The 21,627-nt window shown below is 40.4% G+C and overlaps 1 protein-coding gene across 1 annotated transcript in view; it reads left to right on the plus strand.

Moving 5' to 3' along the window:
• The window catches only part of elp2 (elongator acetyltransferase complex subunit 2), a 34,155-nt gene extending 16,408 nt beyond the window's left edge, over window positions 1-17,747 (plus strand). The window contains exons 13-22 of the mRNA XM_005728285.1: window positions 1,707-1,898; window positions 2,105-2,174; window positions 2,324-2,419; window positions 4,858-4,915; window positions 5,858-5,930; window positions 9,635-9,827; window positions 15,115-15,236; window positions 15,359-15,498; window positions 15,933-16,043; window positions 16,953-17,747. Coding sequence (XP_005728342.1) covers window positions 1,707-1,898; window positions 2,105-2,174; window positions 2,324-2,419; window positions 4,858-4,915; window positions 5,858-5,930; window positions 9,635-9,827; window positions 15,115-15,236; window positions 15,359-15,498; window positions 15,933-16,043; window positions 16,953-17,148 — 1,251 coding nt within the window. The 3' untranslated portion in view covers window positions 17,149-17,747. The remainder of the gene's footprint in view (window positions 1-1,706; window positions 1,899-2,104; window positions 2,175-2,323; window positions 2,420-4,857; window positions 4,916-5,857; window positions 5,931-9,634; window positions 9,828-15,114; window positions 15,237-15,358; window positions 15,499-15,932; window positions 16,044-16,952) is intronic.
• Window positions 17,748-21,627: the final 3,880 nt, after the last annotated feature.

Raw genomic sequence — 21,627 nt, forward strand, 5'->3', positions numbered from 1 at the left:
ATTCAGAGCTTTATAGACCAGCATCAGAACTTTAAAGTCTATCCTCTGACGGACAGGCAGCCAGTGTAAAGAACAGAAACAGCACCACTTTTTAACTCTGTAATGCACAAGGAGGCAGTGCAAGGCTCTATTGGTTCTTGGTTTTTTATTTTTGGACTCATTGAAAAGGGGTAAAAGATGATTGACTAACTCCAGTGTATCACAGCAGTCCAGTTTAGATGTAACAAAACATGCACAACATCCACAGTATTTTTTTTGTCTCTCAGATGTCAAATTTGTGTTAAAGATTATCCCAAGGTTCTTAACTTGTGGTGAACCACATGATTAATGACTTACTATTCTCAGGCCCCAGTCACACAGGCTTAGAGGCCAGTGGGAGCTCTTACATTTCAGGGAATGGTACTTTATACAGGAATGCTATGGGGAATGTGTGTACTCTGCACACTTTTTCAAGTTTCACTCCAGCTCAGAGAAAAAATGGCAAGTGTGCGCAAGCCAGAGTCTTCCATGCAAACAAGGGGCAACTGCAGCAGTCTGCTTGCCATCAAAGTAATCACAGGAATGATTTCATCCAGTATCTGGCAGCGATTAGATGTTAACAGGAGTTGCTGACCATGACTGTGTGACTTTAGAATTAAATAAAATTGCCAAATGGTAATCTTTGTCTAGTGATTTGGATACATGTTAAATCTCACATTGTCGTGAAATAAAACCGTTCTGATTTCTACGTGTATCCTCATTCAGTGGCAAGATTAAAGAAATAGGTGCCCAGTTATTAACAGTACAGTAATATTTCACAGTTTAATTATACTTTGCTCGCTCTATATGATGAATGCTTGGGATACACTGATAATAGAAAACATACCCATCAAAAGTTCATATTCCTTACAGTAAATTCAGATTTAATTAAGATTTAGAATTTTAGTTAAAAAACGACTACTTGTGGCCGCACTGCATTTATTTTTTTTCATCATTTAATATATGAACCAAATTTCATGCACTTGTATTTAATGAATATCGTTGCCATTCAAATGATTTGCTTCGTCTTGGCTCGTCCTAACAGTTGCTACTTAGCGTGTTGTTCTTTTTTGGCGTAGGCCGTTTGCCTTGTCCCTTATGGGATATATATGCAGGTTCTAATGTATTATTCTTTCCATTTTTTTAAAAATGTCTTTAGGCTATATCTAATTTAGTTTCAACACTATATATATTCTAAGATGACTCAGCTGGGACTGAAACCAATATTGCAGTGGGGTAATATATTAAAGTAAAAGATTACACTTCTAAATTGCCAATATAGTCATCCACCTAGCATTTTAGAAGCAGGGCAAGACATACCAGTTTAGCATTCAGTTGGGGTAGAAACATTTGTAGTCACGCTTCCTGCTTCCACTACATTATTCAAGATGCCAGTTTGGATTATTGCCACAATACCACCTGATTCTAGTGCCAAATGAAATCTAGTTATCACAATGGAGGCTTCCATCGTCCCCTGTGAGAACACTTTGGATCTTAAGCTGGAAATGTTTCACTTGCACGAGAGAATCAATGGTGTATTTGGCGTCGTTTCAAAGGCCTGGGTTTTGGGCCAAGAAAATAAATCCCCAAACATCAGAGATCTATCGAAAAGGGAGGCACTGCCCAACGCGACCAAATGAACAGAGCCACGTGTTCAGCATATGTTTTTGTGGCTGTCATCACTGCAGGTCACGTGGCATGAAATCTCTCGGCCGCAGATCCATGGATACGACATGCAGTGTCTGGCCATGATCGGGAGGTTTCAGTTTGTGTCTGGAGCTGATGAGAAGGTCCTGAGAGTATTTCAAGCACCTCGTAACTTTGTGGAGAACTTTGCTAATATATCTGGGACTTCAAAAGAAACTCTGTTAACATCCAGTGTAAGTGTTCGGCTAAATGTGTATCTAAAGAATATTTGATTTTATTCTGAAGGTATATTATTCCCATTGGTGGAAATGTTTGGAATTAAATCTTACGAAAGCTTTATTCTCTGAAAAGTACTTAATGGACTGTTCAGTCCCCTTAAAAAGCCTTTGCAGTCTCTAACACATGAATATACCTTCTGCGTTTGTTTCAACTATGTCAGGACTCTGCCGACCTCCCAGAAGGAGCCAGCACACCTGCCCTCGGGCTGTCCAACAAGGCTGTATTTCAGGGTAAAATAAAAAAAAATTACACCGCAGTTTTGTTTGATGATTTCCATCAAAAATCAATTTCGCTTCACTCTGTAGTTTGAGAAAGCTTATTCATATGCGGGTTTGTTCATCGCTTTTGCATAATGTAACAGTATAATTTCAATTTCCAGGTGACCTTGTGCCGAAAAACAAAGAAGAGGGGGAGCAGTTCAACAGGGTATCTGACCAATATCAGGAGTCTTACTTCCACCCACTCAACCTGACAGGTACTGCTGCATGATCTACACTTTCAAGTATTTTTACAGATGACCTAGTCTCACTTAAAATGTGGTAAACCTCTCTGATAAATAATTTTGAAGCCAAAAGGGCATCCCTGTTTCCCTCTAGAGTCTAAAAGCCTGAGTCATACTCGTCATTTAAGAGTTTGAGAGATATGCCTATTGCTGGTTGCTCTTATAAGAGCCGATGATATGCAGTTAGTTAGAGCTTTATTTATAGAGTCCACTGTGTTTTCTCTTGGGGAGGTGGGCTGCTGAAGGCTGATGGTATCACAGCAGGAGAAAGTTTGGAAAAAGAAGAGCGGTCTGGAGCCAGTAATGCGAGCAGAAGCAACAAGAAAATAAATTAATAAAGACAGGAGCCAGAAAAAAAGTTTGAAAACTGATCATTTAAAAACAGAGAAGGTTTAAAACGGTCACGGAGGAAAAGGAAAACTAGGGGAACAAAAGAGAAGGTAATTGTAGGAAACAGGCAAATGGGAATTGAACGAGAGTCAAATGAAAAGAAAGTAGTGCAGCCTTTTAAAACCCCTGGGCTAGAGGGTGTCAAGGGCTGTCATCAGCATGATTGAAGCCACTCCTTAATCTGCAATGCTAATTAGAAAGCGGGTTTATGTGATTGCAAAGTTTAAGTATTGATGACCCCGGGCTATGTCGGGAGCAACCAAGTGTGGAGACCGCTGTTAACAATGCATTTTTACTTGTTTGATTGGGTTCTGCGGGCAAGGAGAGAAATGAATAATCAGGCTAAAAGGGGAGCCCATGTCCGATAGCAAAAACGCAAAAAGTGCAGCTATCGACTACATGCCTCAGAAAGGGAAACTGAACTTGTGCAGATCCGGTGATGTGAGGGAAAGAGTTGGGCATCATTTAATCCCCCATGAACACCAGCAAATGTTAAGAAACACACAGTAGAAAGAAACAGGTTGTTATTGCAAAATAATGTGTTGCTTTTAGGGTGATGGGTTTTATTTCTCAGGATTTCATGCAATTAAATGTAAACATGCGAATGTGAGACATTGTCTTGAGCTGATTATCATGTTCTTAGTGTTTCTCCTTTTCAGTCTGTATCATAAACCTTTTTGAAAGGGGATAGTCACACACTTCTGTCATAGTTACAGCCTAACCACAAACCCTTCTGAAACACTACACCCTAACCTAATGTGCACTACACCCTAACCTAATGTGCACCAGAGCTCCTTCAGTGCGAGACTGCTGCATCCTCGATGCATGTCCTTCCTCCCTGCAGCTGTCAGACTGTACAATCAGAACTGCTCCCAACAAACATAGATGTTTACATCAGCGCTGTAGCAACTTCTACTGTTATAACTGCGCATTACTTTTCTCAGCTTGTATATACACTAACTTATTGGACGTTACATGTCTACTTTTTAATGCACAGGTACAATACACAATCTGCACTTTTCTAATTATTCTAAATATTCTCAAGTATTTAAACATCTTTCAGTATCCTGCCCTGTTTGCACACTATCTGTACGCTAATAAACAGCTTGAGTCTAGGTTGAATTTAGACTAAAGCTTAGTTTTAGTCTAAATTCCAATTTTCTGAGAGCATTTGAGTGTGCCTACCTAATGTCTGAAAGTGCAGCCTGTTCACAAGTTAAGAAAGCAAAATTTGGCAAGAGCCGGAGACACCTGTTTCCAGTCTCCCTCTCCCCCAAAGAACTCCTTTGAATTCTAAAAAATATATTATAATTTTATTTTCTGCAAATAGTATAAAATCTTAGGATCAGATTTTTTTTCTTATGCTCAACAAACTTTCTGGTGAAGTGTTAACAAACTGAATAACCAACTTGTTATTCTGATTTCTGCAGTTTAAAAGTCTTTGAGTTTCTTACATACCTGCAGCATCGGACATCAACAGAATCAAGAAAAACATTGCCACTCATTTATTCACACCACATCTGGAAGCTGTTTAAATACCTTCAGAAATTATCCCTGACTTGGAGACGGGATCGATCAGGATCTGAAAGCAAATGATGATGTGTGCTTAGTCACAGTTTGTAATCTACAGTCTCGTAATCGTCTTATTCAGTCTACTAAACTCTGAAGCGTGTGTGTTTACATGCCTGTAACTATCAAAGCAGCTATTAACACGTAGCTGTGTCCCAGTGTAGCTACTGAGTGTGGTACATTATGTTCCGCAAATACTAGTGATGTTGTTTCTGAAAGGGCTTTACTAAACCCCCTTATAATCCTTTAAGGTCTTTCTTTGCTCTTTAATTTGTGTGGATTCCAGATACACATTTAAATTCAGATTATAACAGTCATTCCTTGTTTATTCAGCTGATTGTTGATTATTTTTGAACAACTAAGATTTCAGGGCATTACAAATAACAGCGAACTATTTGTATTGTGTGTGTGCGTGTGTGTGCGTGTGTGCGTGTGTGTGCGTGTGCGTGCAGAGCCACCACCAGAGGATCATCTTCTCCAGAACACACTTTGGCCTGAGGTCCAGAAACTGTGAGTATCTAAATCTTACATGTATTTTCTGTTACCTGCTGTAAGTGAAATGCTGACATACTTATTGATATATTTGTGTCTATAAAGACATCAGTGTTTCCTTGTGTCTTCTATTGAAAAGTTTCTACTCTATCTGAAAATAATAGATTTCCCTACATAGACTTCTTTGTTACCCCCTCACCTCTGCACCCACAACTCCAGCGGCATATTCATCAGTCAGAATCCAGCTACTCGGCTTCCCATGAGCCACTTCTCCAGATTGAATATATTGCCACACTTTGGCCAATGTTAAATCCATTTATCGGTCATTCCACCATAAACATGACAGACGACACGGCCATTTATTTGAGGTGCGAACACTGTGTGTGTTGAAAAGCATTTTTCTACCTTCATTTGGCTTCATCCCTTGAATCATTTAGTGCAGAATAGAAACATTAAAATGAGTAAGTGACTAAATTATTTTTTGTGGCATAAATAATCCTCTCCCTGTTGTGGCCAAATTGCTGCAGTGTTTGAAAGCTGGCTGGTAGAGGCTGGAAATTCTTTCCACTGAGTTGCAGACTGCAGTTTGAGCTTGTTGGCATTTTAAAACAACCAGGTGATGGCAAGCTAAAAGCAATTAGGCCGTGAGTGATTAGCTAGAGCATCATCATTGTTCATCTGTGTCAGCAGGAGAAGGACTAGTCATCACAGATCAGTATTTTAATTTCACACTCTAATTATTTACCTGTCAGCAAGTGGCGACGGCTCGAGCCTGGAAGCTTGTTGGAGTGACACTCTGGAATAAAAGAATATTTAATTTACTGTCACACTGGGAGCTCTTCCTCTGTTCTGCCTCACCATGCATCCCTTCCCTGTCTGTCTGTAACATATATCTGTCCTTCTGCACAGTCAGAGTGGCTGTTCATGGTTAACCTCTGTATGATTGTCCCCTGTCCACAGGTACGGGCACGGCTTTGAGATGTTCTGTCTTGCGTCTGAGAGCAGCAGAACAGTGGTGGCATCTGCATGCAAGGTCAGTTTGATAAGCTCCAGGCCGGACTGCATGTCACAGTCAGCCCTGCAATTGCAGTCGAAAGTTTAATTACAGTCATCATACAAATGATTGCCAAGGCAATATCAGGCTTTCAATGCTTTCTTTGACCTTTTATGGGGCTCAATGATTGGGCAAAACCCACAGTTAGGAATAAAAAGATTGCCGCCCCAATACATACAGAATCACAATTATACATGGAAGACACTTAATATATTTCCAGTTTAATATTTGAATACTCTTATAAGCACAGTTTCACAGAGTCCTGTGAAAAACCAAGTACAACCATCATTCAGTAGCTTGTAGAACCACCTTAACAGCAATAACTCGAAATAATCATTTTCTGTGTGACGTCGCCTTGTTCTTTTTAGAGAGAAGAGGCAGCCTCAGTCTTCTTCTAATTGTGCTGTCATAACATGGCAACTGAGGTCTGTAGAGTCTGAGATATAGCTCTAAAGTGTTTTTGTTTGTTTGTTTTAAATATAATTTCTCTGAGCATTGTGTGGTTTGACCTTGGGACATCCACTGGTGGAATTGTGTTCACACATACCCAAATGCTCCAGACCAGCAAACTGCCAAGACTCACACCTGCTGATGATCAATTAATCGCATGCATTTGATCAGCAACATCTGGCTGCTGCTTACCCTCTTAATTCCTTTGGAAGCATCGAGGTATACTTTGACTTTCACATGGCTGTAAGCACAGTCCACACACTTTTAATAAGTTTGAGGGCAGGACTTTGGCTGTTTTACTTATTCCACAACCACATTTAATGTGTGTTTGGGCTCAGTGACCTTTTGAAGCACCCACTGTGTTCAAGCTTCAGCTGTCAGGCTGATGGTTTGAAGTTATGTTGAAGATTTCTGAGGTAGTTTGCCTTAATTACTACAACCACGTATGCCAGTCCCACAGATTCTATTGCCCAGCACTATGATACCTTTACTTCACTAGATTTATTTGTCAAGTTATGTAAATTTGTGCAGTTTCCTTGCTTAAGAGATTGTTTTCATTTACCCAAATGGGTTTTATTAGATTCCCCTCAATAACCATGTAAATTTTAATTGATTTTCTTTTTTAATAGATTCAATTAGTTCAACACTAGTCATCGGGTCATTAGATCTTTAGATGAAAAACCTTCAAAGCAAAAACCAGATGTAAAAATAAAAACCTATATGCTAATAAATGTACACATCTGACAGAACCATCTAACTAACCTTTACCACTTCATTTGACTATTTTCTTACAATAAATGTAAATAAAGCCAATCCCCAATTATGCGCACACCAAGCAGTAGTGCGTCATTTTTACTTTCTTTTAACAAAATATTTACTCAAATGTATCTGAATTATTCAGAGAAAAGGCTGAATTATGTCATTCTTTTTAACCGCTCTTCACCATAAGCCCATAATTTCCTGTATACAAAGTTTGTGACAAAGTGACCCAAATGTGCTTTAAATACAGTTAATTTTTATTTTCATCATTCTGTGCACGTATATCTCAAAACTTCTGGACTGCTGCTGCTCTTGTTGCTTTGTGGGTCTTTTTAACGCTCTGCTTGGCAAATCAGACTGCAGATTGGTTCTACTTGGTTTGCTTTCCAGTCCGTATGTTGATTTAGTTTCCTCTAGGTCCCAATATTTTCTAAAATCCCAGGCTGACCTGACAATACTTGTAGCCAAACAACTTAATTTTGGTCTCATCTGATCACAAAACGTTCCTTCAGAGGTTTTATTTCTTCGTCCATGTGGTCAGCTACAAGCATTAGTCGAGCTTGGGATTGTTCATTTTGGAGCCAGGTCCTTCTTTCTTGGACAGGAGCCTCTCCTTACATAGCCGTGTAAGACTCACTTGAGAGTAGACAGCAATGTCCAGCAGCTTCCAGTTTATGCAGGCCTGTACCTTTGTGGTGTCTGGATTCTTTCTGACCACCCAAACCAACTTCCTTATAACTGAGGGTGTTTTCAGATCTTGTGCAGCTGTTTGAACAGATCATCTTAAATTATGCAGAAAGAGACATTACTAACTTGTCTAAATCTGTGATCCTCTTTCTCGGATCTTCACTGAGATCCTTGAACGTTAACATTTTACTGTGTGAGCTGTGAAACCCTTTATGTTTGCACAAATAAATTACCAGCTGTAGTCAATCACGGATACTTCATAGACCATTAAGAGGCACTACGTTAAGATATTCTCTTAATTTCAGCAACACCAGATTTATTTCTATGTGGGTGAATGTATATTTTTGATCCAGTATTTATTAAATCGAATCCCTTTACTCTTCAAGATATATTTTGTGCAAAACGTCAGACTCAGACAGAATTATTAAGCCCCTGTGAAATTGAAGGTTTTTGTCAAAAATGTTCAGTGTTTTTTTCTTTTCAACAGACCGTGGGATTTTCAACATAGTATTTCTAGACTTTTTAAAAAAAGTTTTCTTTAGAAAGCATAAATCATTTTTGTTTGCACACAATAACAGAATTATTTCAGGGGGAAAAAACGACATTATCAGGGTCAATATTATTAGACCCCCTGAAAAACTGACCTCTTTGAGTCAAAGCAGAAACCACTGCTGTGCAATGGTGTACTTTAACTTTGTAATGCTCATAGCTTCTAAAAATCAAGTTCAAACTGAGAGTTATCTTCCAATTTACACACTATAAAAACTTCAGTGAGAGTTTGATCAGTTACTTGAGAAAGCATCAAGCCCAAAACAAAATCAGTTTAGATTTGAAAGAAAAAGATTTGTTGATGCTCACAAAGCAGGAGATGGATATGCAAAGTTATCACAGCATTTTCAAGTGTTAAGATCTGGAGTGAGAAGTATCATCACAGAGTACCACACAGTACAGAACAAATTTGGCAGAGGGTAGGAAGCAAAAGGTTTGAAAGACTCTGGAAAGTGTGAGTCTAAAGACACCAGAACAACTGCTAAGATATCATTGAATGACTTAGCCAGGTCAGGAACTGTGGTCTCAAAGAAGACAACCACTAGATCCCTGCACTGGAATGAAGTGTGAGGTTGCATACCAAGGAAACTTCTGCAGATGAGACAGCTTGAATCTAGACTAAAGTAAGAAAGAACGACCTGCAGAAAGTTTATGCGTACTGGAGACGAGAGCTCTTTGGCCACAGAGGCACTGTTTATGTTTGAAAGAAGAAGAGAAAGGTGTACAACCCAAACCCCCGTCCTCACAGTGAAACACGGAGGTGGATGTATTATGGGGATGCTATAATATGTAAAGATTTTGAAAGACAACCTCAAGTAGTTGGCAGCAAAACTGGGTCTGGGTTGTCTCTTTGTCTTTTAACACAACAACCACCTAAAACATACGTCGCTCCTGGTGAAGAACTACCTCCATAAGACCAAAGTAAATGTTACTGAGTGGCCCGCAGGAAGCCCCAACTTGAATTCCACTGAAAACCTGTAAGGTGCACCGAAGACCAAAGTCCATGCCAGAAGACCATCAAATCTGGAGGAGCTTGAGAAAATGATACAGAACTGACTGTTAGCATCAGGGGTGCTAATTGTTTTGATCGTGGCAGTTTTTGTTTTTTGTGAAATAATCTTGTTTCATTGTGGAACACTTCAACTGTGGAAGTAGCTTATAAAGTAGACACAGGTGCTTTTATAAAGCATTGTGTGTTTTATGTCTGACAATGAACTGACCCCTTACTATCTTTCCAGGCATCCAAAGCTGAGCATGCAGCAGTGCTGCTGTGGAGTACAACCACATGGCGTCAGCTGCAGGTTCTTCCATGTCACACCCTCACGGTTACCCAAATGGCCTTTTCACCTGATGCACAGCTCCTGTTGGCTGTTTCCCGAGATCGCACTTGGTCTTTATGGAGAAGGAATCTCCCCACACCTGAAAGTCCAGGTGAGAAATGAGGACAACACAGACTAATAAGGAAGTCTGTTTTACAGGGTTATTAGTGTTTGGTCTTCAGGATTTGATTTTCAAATGCAGCGTGACTCAGGATGAGACGTTAGTTCCTCATAATGCTTTGTAAATAAATTCAGTTTAATTAAAAAATGTGCTTGAGTGAATATTAAGAAAAAAACGACAATGCCGGAGCCCTTCTGGCACATGGAATTGCTCCCCTAATTCCAAATAATTAAAATAAGGTAAACCCACAGAGCAGATTTCCTCCAAATTGAATTTCGAGTCAAGCTGGCCTTATTGGAAGGACTCCCCTCATTAATACTATGAAGAGCCAAACAAGTGATGCACTGAATGAATCGAGTCCAAAATGGATTTAATATAGGAAAGATTTGAGACTGACCAGACTGACCAAAATGAACGATTAGTGCTTTCTTCCCTCCTTCAAGGCTTATAATTCCACATTTGTAGGTAGAGCAGTGATTTGAAACAGGCTTTCAAATGGGTAATTACCATGCAGAATACATCAAATCCTCTGCGGTGGATTGCAGAGATCTCATCAAATCTATGCTTTCTGGGATGAAGCTTGAAAAGAAAATTCTGAAGTAACACTTTGAATAAATACAGACATAAAGCACGATGCAGTAGCCTTTGCATGCGCTGATAAAGACAAACCACAAAGATATTTATAGTTTCGTGTTAAACTGGGATTTGTGATATTGGGGGTAGCGCTCTGTGGGGCTCTGATCTGTGAAATTGTAGAGAAGTAAATGAGAAAACACTGAAGGTACATGAACGGTTTGTGAATATAAAGAGGCCTCTGTGTGTTTGCCAACTTCAGCTAAAGCCACAAAAACTGTCTTTCCCACTTCCAGTGGTGTTTGTGGGTCAGTGTAGGTGCTAAAATGTTTAAAAAGTGTGATCTTCAGATTGTGTGCTGTGTGCAAAAAGCCAGTTTAACCCATAAAGAGGATACTTCGATGCTTCCTTGCGGTAGGTGTGAGATTTGTTTACGCACTTTGAGAGCTGGTGTCTTGCACTAAAAATGTGATGGTTGGCAAATCCTGTCTAATGTGACTCACTGAAAACTATTAAATATTAAACTATTAAGAGCAAATTTAAGAGTGTATACACTGCTGAAAGTGGAGATAATGAGGTTAAATATCCCCCAATTACCTTGAAGAGTAGTCATGCTGCGGTCAGCTACAGATGAAATTGGCCCAATTTAACCCAGCAAATATCAGCTGAAAAGTCTCCGTTTTAGCGCTCTCTCAGTCATTTTGTCAATTTCTTTTGACCTTTACCCTCCTTTGTGACTTAACTCAGTGGTTTTGACATGGTCAGAGAAATAGATTTGTCTCTCTAAGGTCAACACTGTCAGGATTCACATTGGGTGAGAGCTTTCTGAGTGAGAAATCGTCTCTGGACTCAAATCTTAAACGATGCCATGGAACAACCAACCAATAAAACAGTCTCACTTTGCTTGTCTTTTTAATGTTTTTTTGCCTTTTTATGATCTATTAAATAAATAAATTTGTTGATTTCATTTTATTACATAATCAGTACAACTTAGATTCTAACCAGTCACATCTGGCACAAGGTATCTGTTTGGTCCCAGATTTATTCAGTCAGAGTCTCCAGACACACGAGCAGAGTGATAAAGGGTGATAAATATTCACTGATGATAAAAAGGAGCTCTGCCAGAAATGGTATGAAGCTGTAATCCCGACATTACAGAGTTTTTAGCTCATCCAGCTGAAGGATCATCATCTGTCTGCTCACCCGGCAGTCACAGAGTACAAACCTCGGCTAAGGCAGCTCGCTTTCTGGGCAGCATTTACTTTTAAGGCAACATTGTTGTGTTTTCTGTATATTCATTTTGTTTTCTTTGCTCTTTTTAGACATACTTTAAAAACTTTGAAGTGGAATTAAAATCAGATAAAGGTAGCATGACAGATACTCTAATTGTACGAACATCATGAAGGAGTAGGTAATAGGCAATGATTTGTAAATAACTGGACATAAATAAATTGAGCTTACTATATTTGTCTACTACATCTACTATCTAGAAATGTACCACAATATATTTCTAACTAACTAGGCAGCTTATTTACTTTCTCTTAACAATACTTTCTTGAAACATATAATGCATTGTGGAGTCAACTTGAAAGAAAGACAGATGTAAAATGTAAAAGTGAGACATTTTATGGCCTTATTTGACCTTGAAGAAGAGGCCAGGGATTAAGCCTGTATGCTTTAAATATAAACTGATAGAAAGAAAGGTTGTTTTAAATAACTATATAGTGTTATCACTTTGACCTTTAGATGACTCTATTGGCCTTGAAGAAGAGGTCAGAGTTCAAATGTAGCATATTTAAAATCTTTATAGGGTTCTTTCTATATTATGACATTACACATCTCACTTGTCAAAAACATAGGTTTAACATAAGTTATAAAACTTTTTCTGAATTTTCAACCATAAATCATAGTTGAATTTTAAGACATTGGTGGATAAAAGCCAAATTGTAATAGATTACACTGGAGGATTGGTCAGAATTTAATCGAAATTGCACACAGGGATCACCTAATGGATCTTCACCCAAGCTGTGCTTGGTTGTTTTGCAAACATTTCTCCATTTTCACAGCATATGCTTCATGCACACTACTTACAATTACAAGTTCTCGCTCCTAGTGTACTGAGCAATATTAATGTGGCAAAGTCATTAGCATGAGAGTTTTGGTGTTGATACATGTTTCATGTATGAAGTGATATCGCTTTGCTACAGATTTTCCATACGACTTGTATCCTCTTAGATGATGATAATCAACTGATAGGTTATGATCATGGGGGCGTGGTCTTACTGGGTGACCACATCCTCCAAATGTTAGAGCCTTCCTGTCACCATCAGTAACATCAGCAATACAGTCAGTGCTCTGACATACCGAGGTATTGACATGTTTTTATACTTTTTATGACCATTGTTACTACCGACCATGTCCTCATAATACTTCTGAATTCAGAGTAAGTAGAGATCTGATCTAGGTTATCGTATTAAGATTTGGGACACATCGTCAGTAGTGGACCTTGGATTCATCGGGTGTTTCGGCCATTATCATTAGACACCCTCATCCAAGGAGGCCCTGCTGGGGTTGATCAGGGTTGAGTGTGTCACTGGTTTATGTTAAATTGTTATTTCTCTTGTTCTTTCTTCTGTTTAGTTTTCTACAGTTTAATTGCTCCTATCTATTCACTGCAACTGAGAAATAATACTTACCTCTTTAGCATTTATGGAGCCTCACTTGTTCAAAGGGATAGAAAAGGTGATAGAGAGAAGTGAGACAAAAGGGACGAGATGGGAGAGAGCAAAGAGGAGAGCCGGAAGGGAGGGCGCCCGATCTGGCTTCCCACACCTCTCCTACATATATGTGTTTACTAATGGTGTGATACTGTGAGAGGTGCTCTTAATTTTATACTTTCACTATAAGTAGGTAGAAAACATCTCCCAAATCTAATTCTCAAACATCTGAAACATTGTGAATATAGATCCAGATAATCAATAAACCTTGAGAAACAATACATTTGAAAACAAACATTTTATTTAAAAGAAAAAGAAAAAACTAGCTCAGATATTGGATTTCTGTTGGCCTAAGTTCTGTGTAGAGCTGTTGCTGTTGTCAACAGGAGTGTGTTCTTGGAGAGGATGTTTATATGAGAGAACCTCAGCACACAGACTCTACAAATAACTCAATCCTGCATTTAAGGTGAACAGAAAACGACATTTAAGCCCTAAGGATTACCTCCTCCTGCACCTGGTAAAGCATCTTATGTTTCTCTTGGCTTCTCCGGATGGTGTTAATGGGCACTGACAGAGGCGTCCCGCACTCCTCTGTTCGCCTGAATGGTGGGCTACGCAGAGGCAGGGTGGTGTGTGTGTGTGTGTGTGTGTGTGTGCGTGTGTGTGTGTGTGTGTGTTCCTGTCTAGCTATCTTTGTGAGAACCAACAGTCACTTGTGAGGACACACTAACCGGTCTTCACAGGTTTAAAGGCCTTTTTGAGGCTCAAAATGTGGTTTTAGTGTCAGGGTTACAATTAGGTTATGGTTAGGTATAGGGTTAGGGTTAGGCATTCATTTTTAATGGTTAGGGTAAGGGGCTAGGAAAACCATTATGTCAATGAAGGTCCTCACTAAGATAGCTGAATGGGTGTGTGTGTGTGTTGGTCTTTGGTTTCTCTTAAAAGAAATGGCAAGGGATTACAGGGTTTTTTGTTTTTTTGCTTTTTCCAGGGGCGGGGGGCTCCCCGTCTGTTCTGGTTGACTGCTGAATCACTCAAGGTGATTGTGAGGAGCACGCACGAGGACACGCACAGTCTCCTACCTTCAGACTAGGGAAGGTTAAATGAAGTCAGAGCTGATCAAACAAATGACTACCTCTATTCTATTCACACATCTTCTGGCCCCTACCTGTTTTGCCTGAGCGTTTCCCTCCACCGCCCTATTTTGTCTTGGCCTTGGAGACATTGTCACCTTCTCTCTCCTCCTCCTTTTTGTTTTTTTTAAACCTGAGTGGGCTTTTATATGTTCTACCTTTTAGTCTTCTTGATACGTTTTGTGTGTTTTATCAAAATGGACACTTTCTCTATAGTCTGTGTCTCCAGTCCCCATCTGTGTGTGATGTGATATAGCTCAACAGCCAGTCGTGTTAATGAAAGATTGTGAAGGAGGGAGAAGGAGAATCCTTTGAACACAAACCTCAACACTTTGGTTAACTCGGACTTTTGTGGCAGTGCTGATGTTTTACAATAATTATGCTGTGTGTGTGTGTGTGTGTGTGTGTGTGTGCGTGTGTGAGAGAGCCAGTGGAGAGCAGGACTACTGCAGACATGCAGGCAGGCAGCTGCCAGCAGCATACAAACAAGCTCTCTAGGGAAACCAATCTGGAGGCTGAAATGACTTAGGCTAGGGAAATAAACAGCAGCAGGTCATAAACCAAAACTGAGTGAAATGGAGGGCTGGAATGAGGTTCTCTGTCTTGTTCGGTTGTTTATTTGTCGCTCGGGAGAGTCTTTGTTGCTACTGAGCTGTGAGGCAGGGATCTAAACGTGCTGATGTCATGCTGCAGTAATCATAACACAAAGTTTTGCTACCAGCTCATCCTCTGTTGGAAAAGTGTTGTTGTGGAGATAAAATGTGACACAATACATGTAGTGCCGGCACTCATACCATCGTTTGATTGCAGTTGTTTGTATGATCTCTCTTGCTCTTTGTTCCCGTTTCCATATAGAGCCCCTGTTCTCGCTGTATGCGCACACAGAGAAGGACACAGCCATACACAGCCGAATCATCTGGTCATGTGACTGGAGCCCTGACGGCAAATTCTTTGTAACATCAAGTCGAGACAAGAAGGTAATTTTTAAATGTTGCGTCACATTATGCGTTGACAATAATACCACCTGGTTGCACCCTTGAGTTGTAGCATTTTTTTCTAAACAAAGTGTGTGTGTGTGTGTGTGTGTGTGTGTGTCCAGGTGATAGTATGGGGCCCATGTAGTTTGGACTCTGGAGACCCTGTGCTGCCTCCTGAGATTAAACCGTGCTCTTCCATCTTAGATGTGGGCGATTCTGCTACTGCTATAGCGTTCTGCCCTGTACTCTGCTCTAGTGACAGGTTTGTGTTACATGACATCCAACTACCATCATATCGACTGGCCAGGTCTTATATCTGTCTTCGGTACTTTGGAAGTTTGCTTCAATAATTTGAAGCTGCAGTTTTGAACTATTTTCTTCTCCCTTAAACTGCTCATCAGTTAGCTGATTGTTTAATTGGTTTAGAAGCTGTTAACCTCACATAAAGAAACATTATATCCAATTAATTTAAACACATGACATGACTGTGGCTGACACTAAACTGCTTCATGTTCTCATCTAAAGACCCCGGAGGTTCAGTCATACTGTGCTGAAATGGAATTAAATGTGGTAAAAATGTCTAACTCTTGTAGCGAAGAGTGACAGTACTGGTTCAAGACATCTAGGTCAGAGCAAAGGAAAACGAGGTCTACTCTGAAGTTCGATTTTGTTGTGTTTCCTTCCTACTTTCCGCAGCTACCTGCTTGCAGTTGGCCTGGAGTATGGCAGGATCCGGCTGTACAGGTGGAGCCCTGGCAGCGAGCCTGCAGGAGACGACTGGAGCTGCTGCGGAGAAACAGACACCTCGTATCCTTACTGCACACATGCAGTCGATCTGAGGTTCATCACAGTGTCAGTTGTGGGTCTTCACTCTGATTGCTGTTGAGAACCAGAAGCTTTCTGTCATTTACCATTGAAATAATAATAATAATAATAATAAAAAATTAGATAAGCGTGATGGAGATTCTGTCTGCTTCCTTTTGAAGAGGAGATGCAGATGGCATCAACCGGTACCTTAATTTTGGTTCTGTCGATGTTTTATCTCACACTGGTCTGTGCCACTATAGTCTGTAAAGATCAAGATAGGTTGCACAGTCTTTGCATCAGGAAGTCACACCTCAGATACGCCTTTTTTCATATTTTAAGATGATATATAAGTTGGAAAATTCATTGGTTACTGCAGGTAAAAATGAACAACATATAACAAAAGAACTTTAATATGTATTATAATAATATAAATACAAATCAAAGGTACTTTCTTGCCACATTTACGGCCCCTGGAACCACTGAGCATTGTTTCTACTTAACTGCCTATTGTTGCAGACCAAGTCCATCCCTTTATGACCACAGTGTACCCATTTTCTGATGGCTGCTTCCAACAGGATAACACACCATGTCACAAAGCTCAAATCATCTTAAACTGGTTTCTTAAACATGAGAATGAGACCACATTACTCATATGACCTCTGAGGATTGTTTAAACACCTTGCTGAATCTTTGCCAAGAACAATTAAGGTAGTTGTGAAGGGAAAAGATGGTCAAACCCAGGTGTAGCAAAATATACCAAACAAAGTTTTTGTGTTGTGTGTTTAACAGAAAAATTATGGTTTGGTGTAAAATAGATGGGATGTCAGTTGTGTAGATTTTGTCTGAAAGCTTGTTTTGTCATCCAGACAAGTATTCTGTTGTCTCCTTTCATCACACATCCTCTCACAGACAAAGCCACACTCTGGCAGTAAAACGGCTCCGCTGGAGGCCCAAGACTGGCCGAGCAGGTCGGGGGAATGGCAAGAAGGATGGACAGGGTGATGGAGAGAGTGAAATCAAGGAGGAGAGCTCCTGGGTCCAGCTCGCCAGCGCCAGTGCCGACCACTCTGTCAAAATCTTCAACATCAACAAACGGGCTCTTTAGCACCACCAACACTGACACTATTGTGTCTCTCACACCCAGAGAGACACTTTGACTGAGGGCCACAGGCCTAACTGAGGCACCGAGGCCACAGCTGCTTGCTGGCATGCCATGCAGTCCCTGTGACAGCCAGTTAAGTCATGGGTCAGTCACAGGACAAACCCACAGCACACATGCCCTGCAGTCTGTCTGCACACAGCTGAACGGATTTGATGGGTGGAAGCAAGATGGTAAAAACACCATGACCTTTGGGCGGTATTTTGCTCAGACACTTCAAAGTGTTTTAGATTCAAAGAAGAAGACTCAGCAGGATTTCTATACAGACTGCGTATTTATACAGGTCATCTAAGTAACCATTGGCATGGCGAACTGTATTCTTGAAGGAACAATTCAATTCTGAGTGCCATCAGAGGCAGGGCTTGTGTTGCATGTTTGTGCCTTGGGATCAGTTGATTAAATGTCTTTCATGTATGTCACGTATGTGTATAGGTAGTGTGCAAGCAGTCCAGTACGCAGCAATGACATATGACTGCTAGACACTAGGGATCACATTTTTATCCTCTGTGGAAACGTGAGTGTATTAAAGATGACCATTTTGCAAATATTGCTGCTGTGTCTTGACTTTTTAATAGATTTCTCCTACCTTGCAGGCATTCTGTAATCCAGTGCACTCAACATATTTTTGTGAAAAATTACAGTAAAGTGCTTTACAAAGGAAGTCCAAAATTTGACTTAGAAAAGATGATGGAAAGTTTTTAGCACGTTTCAAGGAGTTTTTTTTTTTTCTTTCTCGTGAAATGAAACCAGGTAAGATTGTCTGTCGCCGGGCTGTTCTCATGGTAAATGGTTGTCCTCTCTAGCTGAGCACTCAATGCGCTTTATGCAACTTGTCTCTTTCATCCATTCACACAGGCACTTTTGTCTGTTTTTTTGGTTTTTTCCTTACGTAAGTGCTTTCTAACATTTGATGGATGGATGCATTAGAGAGCAATTTAGGGTTAGTATGTTGCTCAAGGATATTCGGCATGCATACTAGAGCAGCCAGGGATCGAACCAACAACCTTCCGATTAGTATGTGACCTCGTACCTCCTGAGCTACAGCCACGTCATCACCAAGCACAGTGGGTGAAATAATCGATCCCCTGCTGTATTTGTAAGTTTGCTAATTTGCAACAAAATGAACAACAACAACAAAAAAACACATTACAAGCACTATGTGCCGTCTTCTGCAGGGGAACCTTGCGGGCACTGCAAGATTTCAGTACATTATGGTGTTGTGTATTAACAGTGGTGTTCTTGGTCTCTGTGGTCCCAAGTGGCTTCAAATCATTATCAAGCTCTTCCCCAGGGGCGTAATTTCCATGGGGGTTAGGGGGGGTTATGACTCCGCCAATAATCAGACCCAACCAATATAAGCCCCCCCCAATAAAATTATAATTTATCTTGCGTAAATATTCTGTTGATTTTCTTTACTCATCTGGGAATTTACCCAGATTTATTTAGACAGAGATCTTGACCGCCCCGGTGTTCAGCACAAAGTTATGCCGATGCTCTTCCCATGTAGTTTTGGGTTGTTCCACCACCACCACCTTTCATGATCATCCTCAGCCCATGAGGCGAGATCTTGCCTTATGGGCTCGCCAGACTGAGAGCGACTGAAGGTCATTTTATATTTCTTCCGTTTCTGAATAATCTCACCAACAGTTGTCACCTTCTCATCAAGTTTCTTGCTGGCCAATCTGTGAGAGTCAGAATTCCTGCTAGGTTGTAGACGATCAGTTTCTGTCTCTCTCCATTAATATTCAGCTATCGTAAACCTTTGAGACTGTTAGTTTCTTTGTGAGTAAACTTACAAATTCAGCGATAACTGTTACCTCCACTGTACACCTGGATTCTGGTCGGTGGTGTAGTAGGCTGGACATTTCTGACTTGTATCTGTTTTTGGTTTTCCACAAACTTCTGAGTGTAAAATCCTGCTCTCTAGTAGAAAAACTCCCCACTGTGTTCACCAAACTAGTTTTTATCTGTATTTTTTCTTCTCTCACCTTTTTTTTTTGGAAAACATCGTATTGTATGGTAGTCACGGACAATACTGTAGGTTTAATGGAGCTTTTTTCACAACCTCACAAATCAAAAAATGACCTGCTAAAATGCTGGTAAAAAAGAATGGATAAATCTAAACGGGCCTAGTTTTGAACCCAGAGTTTGATTTAGGCTACATCTGCTTTTGGCCAATGAGGATCAGAACTGAATTCTCAAGGACAGGAGAATTCCATGTCACGGATTTACTGTGAGCTCATCCGGGTGTGCCGTCATTATATGTTAGCCATAAATGTATCTGCAGGAGACTGTAACTACTGGCCATAACTCTCCCTCTAATCACATATCCTGGTAAATGCAGAGGCATCAGTCAACCCAGGCTACACACTGCTCCTCCAGGAAATGGCTGTTTTTCAAAAGTAAAATGAGGTTTTGGGACAAGGCGGCCGTTTCTCGAGAGATTTTCCACATCATATATAACATAATGTAATAATTAAATCATTATCACTATGTTTCCATTTAAATATGAGAGATTATCTTGTTAAGGATTTTCAAGAACACATTTGTTGTAAGAGCTCTTATGGCTTAAATGTTCTGCCTAGCATACTAATGCATGAGGCATATATGCGCACGTTTTCTCCAGCGTGTCCTTGATCACTCATCTGAGGTGGATTGCCATAATATAATATAGACAGATTAAAAGTATCACCTAGAAAGCCTTTAATGCTGAAGATTAATGGAAAAAATTAAAAGAAATTGTGACCATTCACTCAGTAAATAAAACAATAAGAAACTTCAGGACCAGTGCTTTAAAAAGGGACTGAACAGGGGAATACTTGGGATGATTATATCATTATGCTTTGGTGTCAGTCTGTTCTCCCAGGCAAATAATCACAGATTTTAATGACTATTTTTTACACAGTCTAAATGATAATATTGCGCAGAGTGTATCTACTGTTTACTTGGCGAAGTTTCTGAATAGGTCATGTCTTAGTGTGTTTGCTTGAGGGTACTGATATATTTTCCCACCTCAAAGTAAAGAAAAATTGGTTTGTATGGAGAGGTACACTTGAAATTAGTTGCCAATGGGTGTGGGCTACAGATTGATCAAATTCTGTAAATACAGACATTACATCCAAACATAATTATTACAAAATCCAATTTAAAGTGGTTTGAATGTTTAGTCTATTACTATGTAAAATAGCCCTGTTCTCACAATTGTGCTAATTATGGAGTTCCACAGGGTTCTGTGCTAGGACCTGTTCTACGCTATATTGCGAAAAGTATTAATTCATCCATCCAAGTAATCAAATTCAGGTTTTCAATCACTTCCACGACCACAACTGTATAAAATCAAACACCCAGGCATGCAGGTGTTTCTACAGATTTTTTTACGATGTTTGCGAAAGAATTGGTCGCTCTCTCCTCTAAGTTCCTGCTTCTAAATTCAGATAAAACTGTGGTTATTGTAGTTAGTTCTAAAAACCTTAGATACATAACCTGATAGTTGCTCTGGATGGCATTACTTTGACCTCCAGTAACACTGTGAGGAATCATTTTTGACCAGGATATGTCCTTCAATGTGCATATTAAACAAATATTTAGGATTTCTTTCTTGCATTTGCACAATATCTCTAAACATCCCATCTCAGAATAATGCTGAAAACTTAGTCCATGCATTTATTATTCTAGGTAATAAATGCCATAATATAATACGTCCCTACCCTCACCTATGGCCACGAGCTGTGGGTAGTGACCGAAAGAACGAGATCGCGGATACAAGCGGCAGAAATGAGCTTCCTCCGAAGGGTGGCTGGCCTCTCCCTTAGAGATAGGGTGAGAAGTTCGGCCATCCGGGAGGGGCTCAGAGTAGAGCAGCTGCTGCTCCACATCGAAAGGAGCCAGCTGAGGTGGTTCGGGCATCTGACAAGGATGCCCCCTGGGCGCCTCTTGGGTGAGGTGTTCCAGGCATGTCCCACCGGGAGGAGGCCCCGGGGCAGACCCAGGACACGCTGGAGAGATTATATCTCTCGGCTGGCCTGGGAACGCCTTGGTATTCCCCCGGATAAGCTGGAGGAGGTGGCTGGGGAGAGGGAGGTCTGGGCCTCTTTGCTTAGGCTGCTGCCCCCGCGACCCGGCCCCGGACAAAGCGGATGAAGATGGATGGATGGTAATAAATGCATGGATCAGGTTGTCCTAAAAGTTCCCAGAAAAGTCTTCAGTTGATCCAAAATGCTGCAGCAAAATTACTGACAGGGACCAGAAAGAGAGAACATATTTTTCCCGTATTAGCATCTCCTCATTGGTTCCCTTTTAAATCTAGAATCAAATTAAAATACTCCGGGGTGTTTAAAAGTAGAATGTGATGCAGAGTCTTCAGTTTTCAGTCTCATCCTCAATAGAACCAGCTCCTTGTTTGAACTGTAGACAGACACCCTCTTT

This window comes from Pundamilia nyererei, unplaced genomic scaffold (genome assembly GCF_000239375.1).
Source record: "Pundamilia nyererei isolate P.nyererei 1_Seehausen unplaced genomic scaffold, PunNye1.0 scaffold00028, whole genome shotgun sequence".
Classification (NCBI taxonomy): Eukaryota; Metazoa; Chordata; class Actinopteri; order Cichliformes; family Cichlidae; genus Pundamilia; species Pundamilia nyererei.